The sequence below is a fragment of the Macaca thibetana genome, chromosome 10, assembly GCF_024542745.1.
Source record: "Macaca thibetana thibetana isolate TM-01 chromosome 10, ASM2454274v1, whole genome shotgun sequence".
In the NCBI taxonomy this organism is placed as follows: Eukaryota; Metazoa; Chordata; class Mammalia; order Primates; family Cercopithecidae; genus Macaca; species Macaca thibetana.
Window position 1 is genome coordinate 95,599,393 of NC_065587.1, and position 8,948 is coordinate 95,608,340.

The 8,948-nt window shown below is 35.7% G+C and overlaps 1 protein-coding gene across 1 annotated transcript; it reads right to left on the reverse strand.

Annotated features, from left to right (window-relative positions):
* Positions 1-8,534: 8,534 nt before the first annotated feature.
* Positions 8,535-8,948, reverse strand: LOC126929282 (cyclin-dependent kinase 2-associated protein 2-like). Its single transcript, XM_050745463.1, has one exon. The coding sequence runs from the start codon at positions 8,945-8,947 to the stop codon at positions 8,618-8,620; it is 330 nt and encodes a 109-aa protein (XP_050601420.1). The 5' UTR covers position 8,948; the 3' UTR covers positions 8,535-8,617.

Genomic DNA, 8,948 nt, shown 5'->3' on the forward strand with positions numbered 1-8,948 from the left:
AGCAAATATACTAGTTACTTTGTCTAGTATTCTTTATAAAAAATGCACTAATGTAATGAGCTTAAAATATAATAAACATTAAATAATAATAAATTAGTACATAGAAAAGAGTCAAATGACAGTGTATAAAACTTATTTATGCCAAAGAGAAGCTGGAAAAACTGAAATCAATGTCTATTTTAAATTAGAAATTTTTTTAAAAATTTGAAAGTTACCTAATTTTAAAATTACTTTTGGAATGCAAATACATATAATTCATAATCCATATAAATTAATGATTTATTTCAATATTTTAAAAATGGAGCCTTCTATACCAATGGAAAAGAAAAAAACAGGTGTTTTAAGTATATCTTTTCATAGTTGTCTCCAACATGATTGATAATTGATTAGCTGTAAATTTTCAATGACTAAAATTAAGATTTATCTGTCTGTATGAATGTTCCATTTCCTTTTCATAGCCTGTTGGAACATTAGTGTTCAAATGTTAACATAGTATTTTATACTTTTTATACTCTAAATCATAATGTCAACCAAAGTTTTGTAAACTGAATATCTGTGATTTGAACTGTGGGGACCTGTATATAGTAGAAGGATCTTTAGGAGTAAGTGGTTGATTGTTTTTGGCTGTCCCAGTAACCAACTAAAACCATTATACTTTTGACCACCATTGTCAGTTTTCCTAAGGTGTTCTACCAAAGCAAAAACAAAATCGGAATAAATTGACAATAGAATTACTTCTGAAATAAAATGAGTTGAAAATGTACAGAAAAACAATAGTACAGTAGCCCTCCTTATCCCAGTTTCACTTTCCACAGTTTTCAATTACCAGTGGTGAACTGCAGTTTGAAATTATTCAATGGAAAATTCCAAGAATAAACAGTTTCTAAGTTGTGAATTGCACAGTTCTGAATAGCATGATGAGAGTTTTACCCCATCCCAGGTGGAACTGAATGTGAATCATCCCTTTGTCCCACAAATGCATGCTGTCTGCGCTTCCTGTGGGTAAATCACTAAGGAGCTAGCTGGGTTATCAGATCAACTGTTGGTATCACGGTGCTTGTGTTCAAGTCACCCTTATTGTATTTCATAAGTGCAAGAGCAGTGATGTGCAGCAATTTGGATATGTCAAAGAGAAGTTGTAAAGTGCTTCCTTAAAGTGAAAAGGTCAAAATTCTCAGTAGGGAAAGAAAAAAATATATATACCCTGAGGTTGCTAAGATCTATAGTACAATAGAAAATGTTAAGAGAGGCCGGGCATGGTGGCTCACACCCACTTACTCCCAGCACTTTGGGAGGCCAAGGCGGGCGGATCATGAGGTCAGGAGATCGAGACCATCCTGGCTAACATGGTGAAACCGCATCTCTACTAAAAGTACAAAAAATTAGCCATGCGTGTTGGCACCCACCTATAGTCCCAGGTACTCAAGAGACTGAGGCAGGAGATTCACCTGAACCCAGGAGGTGAAGGTTGCAGTGAGCCAAGATCGCACCAGTGCACTCCAGCCTGGGTGACAGAGCAAGATTCCATTTCAAAAAAGAAAGAAAAAAAAAAAAAAAGAAAAAGAAATGTTAAGAGAGAGGGACCATATTCACATAACTTCTATTGGAATATATTGTTATAATTGGTAAATTTTATATTAAATAATGTTGTTAATCTCTTTCTGTGGCTAATCTATAAACTTTATCATAGGTATGTATAAGAAAAATCATAGTACAGGTATATATTAGCTTTCAGTACTATCCATGGTTTCAGGCATCCACAGAGGGTCTTGTAACATATTCTCCATGGATAAGTGGAGACTACTACTGTCCTGAAATCTTAGAACATATAATCTATTAATAAAACAAAAACAAAAACTGGTTACTGGTGACATAGGGTATATTTTTGGAAAGCAGATATTTACTATATGATAAAAAGTATGGAAGTTCTTCATATAAAGATACTATATTTCCCTCTTCACATATAGGAGCAGGTTTAGAAACTATAATACATCACATTATATATCATACTTTCTATGTATTTGGAGGGTAAGGAAGGAAGTATCTAAATAGTTGCATCACTTTGGATATATTTGCAATACTTGTCATTTAAAATGCTTAAATTCTTTAATGTTTATAAAACTACAATATGAAACTTTCAGCCAAATCTAATATTGTTAATATAAAGACAGAAAAAATATATACACAGACAGACTGCACAGTCCTTGTAAACTATAAATATAAATTTGTGTCTTAATGATGGCCTTGAGTGTAACATACTTTTCATGGTTGAAAAATAATGTATTCCTAACATATCCTTGCTACATAAATGATTAATCTAGGAAGAAATAAAGGAATAGAGAGGATTTTTACTAATACAGTTTCTCTTGACCTACCTGTGTCAAAGACTTTCCTTTGAGTAAACTTTTAGTCAGGTATTTGAGTCCTTCTTGACTAGTCCTGACCTCAGACTTTTCTCTGTCCTTGTAGAACCCAGTTTGAACAAGAATCTTGCTAAGTCAGTGAAGGAGTTGAAAAGATTCCACCACAAAATATGCTACTCTGGCATATTGACTATTTTCAATGAAAACAAAGCCCCCCCCCCCAAAAAAAAACAAAACCAAAAAAACAAACAAAAAAAACCCAAGCAAACAAAAAAACCCAAGACAGGTTCAAGATCATTCTTACTTTAACTCTGTTGTTTTTTAAAACAAGAGATGAAATTACCATGTGTAATACATATTCTCTATACCAAAAGTAGTAGCGTTCTTGCCATTAATGATTGGAAGGTAAAGCTGAGGAAAATCTGCACAAATAAATCTTGTTAAACTAACCTTTTTCTTCCTAGTCACTTCTCTAACCAATAAATTACTGTAACCCAAGCCCCTTGGACTCACCACATTTCACAACCACTCATGTTTAATTCAATAAATAACGAGTTGGACTCTTAACCGCCTCTTTGGGTCTTCATTTCCTCATAAAGGCTTTTATGCTGAGTAAGATATATGCAGTTGACCCTTGAATAATGCGGATATTAGGGGCATTGACACTCCACAAAGTTCAGAATACATGCATAACTTTTGATTCCCCCAAAATTAACTACTAATAGCCTACTGCTGACTGGAAACCTTACTGATAACATAAATAGTCAATTAACACATACACACATACCTCATACATTGTATGCATTATATACTGTGTATATAATCAAGTGGCCAGTGGTAAAGAAAGTTGGTCAAACTAACGAACGACATTTTAGATTAAAAATGACTTTTATGTAACCCAATTATTCTTACCCTATGCTCACAAAGTTGAGTTTAAGGTAGTTCGATGCAGATGGTCACTCCATTCCAAAGCCTGGGTCCAAATACCCTGTTTCCAGGAGGAGTCAGCTTTCTTCAGAAGGTGGCAAGAGTATTGCAAAGTATTGAGGAAAACTTTTTTTTGCAGTGTCTTTTTTCATCATTCCATATTTTGCTCTTTTTAATTGCAACTTCTCTCCTTATACATGTCTCTTTTGAGACTTCTCACTTCTCTAAGGTGCTATTTTCCCTCCTCATCTATTTTTTTATATGTAGCGTATCCCTCCTTATTGTGCTGAAAAGGCTTCTGACTTGCTGTTCTTGCCAGGAAACATTTCTGCAGTGCGTATGGGAGTGGAACGACTTACAGAGTGTCAGGGCAAGTCCTTACATTTGTTTTATGCTTAGGACACAACACAGAAGATAATTTTCTAAGTTAAAGATTGTATGATTTTGTCTTGACTTCAGAAACTGGTCATACTTTTTACTTTAGTTTCTAAGAACCTCAGAGCTGAGCTTGAAACAACTTGAATAATTCCAATGAGACATTTGTTATTTAACCTTTTTAAAAAATACTTCTCTAATTTAAATCATTTTATTATTGCTCTAAATTTGCCAGGTTCATTTTAGAGTTTTATAAACTGTTTTAAAACTAGTTTATGGCCAGGAGCGGTGGCTCACGCCTGTAATCCCAGCACTTTGGGAGGCCGAGGTGGGAGGATCACGAGATCAGATCAAGACCATCCTGGCTAACACAGTGAAACCCTGTCTCTACTAAAAATTACAAACAATTAGCAGGGCGTGGTGGCGGGCGCCTGTGGTCCCAGCAACTCAGGAGGCTGAGGCAGGAGAATGGTGTGAACACCAGAGGCAGAGCCTGCAGTGAGCCGAGATGCGCCACTGCACTCCAGCCTGGGCAAGATCCAGACTCCGTCTCAATAAATAAATAAATAAATAAATAAATAAACTAGTTTACATTAAGTTGTAATAAAGTTAACCAAATTAATACAAACATGTTTTATTGCACTTCTCTTTATTCACAGATATGGCCTTTTTTTCTTTTATTTACTAATGACATGTTTGTGACAACCCAGGTGAAACAAGTCTATTGGTACCATTTAATAAACAGCCTGTGCTCACTTTGTGTCTTGGTTTCACATTTTGGTAATCCTCACAATTTTTTAAATATTTCATTATTATTATATTTGTTATGGTGATCTTTGATCAGTGATCATTAATGTTATGGGAGGCGGAGTTTGCAGTGAGCAGAGATCACTCCATTGCACTCCAACCTGGGCAACAGAGTGAGACTCCATCTCAAAAAAAAAAAAAAAAAAAAGTTTTTATATGTAGGGTACAAAATAATATCTGACCTTAAGGTGTGTGCAAAGTTTTCTGAATTAATTAAGACTTAAATATTAACACGAGTGATTGTTTTTGTTACAATCACCAGGTTCGATACTTTCCCCAGAAGAAAGCATATACAAAATTTTCACATAATTTAAAAACATCCACAGATATGTAGCTATGGATTCAGTTTATGAATCAATAATTCAGCTCTTCAGAAGTAAAAGATGACATGAGAAAATATCTGATATTGAGGTGGCAAGGAATAATAATGTTGAATTGTACCTTGTTAAAAACTGCAGACAGTTGTGGCTGTCTAAGTAAGACATTGTGTATTACTGAGATGCATCCATGTGCCGAGTGAGAAGACTTGTAAGAATCCGTTTGGGAATAATGAGAACATGAGCATTCCCTTCCCTACATCCACTACTCCCCTCCTGCCATTTGAATGTTGTGAATTTACCAAACATGGTGATTTAGGTCACTTTTATTATTTCAGAAATTCCAGATACTTTACTACTCATATTAAATAGGCCTCGAAGGGACGTTTGCCATTAATTAATGTCTAATACGAAGAAAAGACAAATGTATGTGATCTGTAGTAAATAGTAATAATACAATCTGAATAATACATTTAAAATTTTACTCCACTTTCCAAGTAATAAAGCTTTGATTCTAAATATATTTTATATTTGTCAAAACAAATAGAAATTATTTAGTGTTTCATTTAGAAAAGAAATTAATTAATGATGTCTCTAAGTTAATTTTTTACTTCTTTTCCCCATATCATTTTTGTATTATATAAGAGAGCTTATTTTTCTACTGTATCTTGGAATTAATTAGCAAAACATAAAGTATGATATTTAACCCATGGCTACCACATTTTATTCAGTGTATTTAGTAGGTTCTCATATATCTGGAAAAGAAAACTTAAGATATAAACATAACCAAACTAGAATAACATCTTTTTTTCTTCTATTTACTTTACTTCTTGAATCCAATGATATAATATGGCTTCCTCTACCTCTGAGAATACACTTAAAACTACAGAAGCAAATTAACATTCTCCCGATTCACAGGTAGTGCAATATTGAAGATTTCATCTCGTTGAACACATGTTGGATCAAATTTACAATACTAAAGCGCTCTTCTAAATACTGCAATGTGTAGATGGAAGACGAGCTAGTCGTGGCAGAGTGAACGTCATGCTGGTAGGCCTTTTCAAGTTGTCACTTGCAAGATGTTTGACTGCTGAGAATGTTAGCCATAATTAATCGCAGAGATAGGAGGCTGCAAATGGGCGAGGTAATATCCAACCCCTAGAATGAACACTAGTCATGGTAAAAGATAATAGATGTGGCCACATTGCTTTGAGAAAATTTAGAGAATATTTTGGGTCACACGGATACATTTCTGCCTTATTTGTGAAATGTATTTAATGAAGTTACATCACACATGTAGACTTCCAGATCCTGTGTCTAACGTACTTTCCTTGGCTTTGTGGGAGAACACATATTCTAATGAAGCTCATTTTAAGGCAAATACTTTTTGAAAATCCAAAACTGATAGATATATGTATGCAGGGTTCCTTCTTATATGTCTTTTATAAACAGTGAGGTTGTATTTCTCCTTTAGTGTTTAATGTGTTTCATCACATAATGTCCTAGAAGTTTTATCAAATTTTTCTGTCCAGCTTTTGAAGGTGTGTGAGAGCGAAAAAAATGCAGTCTGCTGCTTCACTAATAAAACTAGGACAAAGGCCATTCCGACTGAAATATGTGAAACACTCACTTTTATTCATTTCAAGCATTTAAACCTCTAAATTTGGACTTGAATAAAGACATTTCATAGAAAAACAATTATTTTTTATTTATTTTTTAATCTTGATAACTTTTAATAGTTTACAGCCACAGTGGCAGCTTTTATATGTATACATGCATTTAAATACAGTTTCATACCATAAATAGCCATGTGGAAAAATATCTGCCTCTAGGCAAAAAAAAAAAAAAAAAAAAAATTCTTTGCCACTACATAAATACCTTTAAGTAATACTGAAAATAGACGTGAGGTAATTTTTTTATCTAAAGTGACCGTAGCCTATATTAAGACATATTCACTGTAACAATTCAAGTTTTAAAATCCTTGTTTTATAACTCGAAAATGTGTCTTTTTTGAAAAACATCTTTACATTTATCACTATTGTACATTTATTTGGTAGGAAACAGGGGTGTTTAATGTCTTGCAACAGGGATGTTTGATGTCTTGCAATGATAAAATGATCATATTCAATAGAAAATTATCTCACATTCTGCATAACTTCTGAACATTCTATAAGACAATTACAGAAGTGAAAAACCAATTTGTAGATAACTGAATGAGTACGACCATTTAATATATGTGAATAAAGGCATTTCAGAACATTTTAATGTACACTACACTTTCCGATAGTAAGATTTTAGGTTGAAATAAGATTATACTTTAAAAAGTTGACCATTTTGAAAAAATCATATCACTGTAGGCAATGCCATTTTCATACTTGAGATGCTAGTCCAACATATTGCTTATCCATTTGCTTCTGTTTGATTTTATTGTTATTACATTCATGATAATGCTAAAATACACACACACACAATTACTTGGGGTTTTTTTTGTTTTGTTTTGTTTTTAATAAAAAGCCCAAAGAAAAATGCTGACAACGTTCAGTTGAAATTTTGAAACTGGGTTTTATAATTCTGCCCACACAGCAAAAGCTGAAATGGTCTATGAAGATGTAGTTTTTGAACTAATGAAGCAAGTAGTAAAACTGACAAAACCAAGTGAAAATTATACAAAGAAACACAATAATAAGTTAACAAATGAATTATATATAATACAGTTTTTCTTCATGTTGACAAGACATCATTTAATCCTTTTTAATATTTTCCCTTCTCTTATAAATAAATAAGCTTATTTGTTAATACTTTGTCTAACTCTAACTTTTATTCTGTTACCAATGTCAGCAATACTTTATTTTTCATTATTTCTCTTATAAAGTGACTTCTGAACTTGCTAGTTTGTTTAAACTATCACAAGGTCAGAAAACCAAACACTGCATGTTCTCACTCACAGGTGGGAATTAAACAATGAGAACACTTGAACACGGGGCGGGGAACATCACACACAGGGGCCTGTCATGGGGTGGGGGGGGCGTGAGGAGGGATAGCATTAGGAGAAATACCTAATGTAAATGAGGAGTTAATGGGTGCAGCAAACTAACAGGGCACATGTATACATATGTAACAAACCTGCACGTTGTGCACATGTACCCTAGAACTTAAAGTATACTAAAAATAAATACGTAAATAAAATAAAAAATAAATACAAACATATTAATCATAAGTAAATGAAATATCTGATGATCTTATTATGTCTGGTAGTAATGTCATCTAAATATTTAAATATTCATCGATATATTCCTTTGCTAAATTTTCTTTTATTTCTCTTTTATATTAAACTTTTTTTAGAGAGCACAACTCCAAATCATCTTTTATTAATGTAGAAAGGTCATATTTAGCAAAAGACACAAGGCAGGGAAGTGTCAGGCCTGAGGCCTGAGCCCGTGCTGAGGGAGAAGGAGGCTGGGGGCACGTGGGAGAAGTGCTGGGAAGGGCTGAGTGGTGGGGCCCACAGAAAGTTCCAGTGGGCAACACTGTGGGCAGGTCATGGGTGGGACTCACGGGGACCTCGCTGCTAACTCTTGTTGCTTTGGCGGAGTGGGGTGGGGGGAAGGGAGGGTCGTTAGTGCTGCCACCTGGAGAGCCACCCCTTGGTTCCTGAGGGCACCATCAAGGGACACAGGACCCAGGAAGCCCAGGATCGTTAGTGCAACTAGGGATGAGGGCCAGGGAGAAGCAGGTGCTCTGGAGTGGCCGGGAAAAGTCCAGACACAGAGGCTTAGGAGCTTCCTGTTAAGTGTGTGGGTTCCGCTCTGTCTCCGCCAGGCACTCTGACTAGGGATGGATGATCCCTCTCTTCAGGCGCTCCGTGGTGCTCTTGCTGCCAGCGAAGGTGGTCCGGATCCCTTTGCCCATCTCCCCTGTGACCGACAGCAGTTCCGTGTGGGTGCTCTGGCAGCCCTGGGCGCCAGGTGGTTTCATGGCCTGCACGCAGCCCATGGAAGGCGGTCCAAAGTCGTTAAACAGCGGTCTGAAAGGGACAGCGGCTCCTGGCACTGAACCCGACGGCGACAGGACGCTTCCTGTAGGGACCGGGGTGCCCGGCCCAGGGGTGCTGGAGCCGGGGGTGCTGCTGGGGGCAGGCGTGATGGATTTGTAGAACATC

Coding starts and splice junctions, on each gene's coding strand:
- LOC126929282 (XM_050745463.1), bottom strand. CDS start 8,947: ATGTTCTACAAATCCATCACGCCTGCCCCCAGCAGCACCCCCGGCTCC.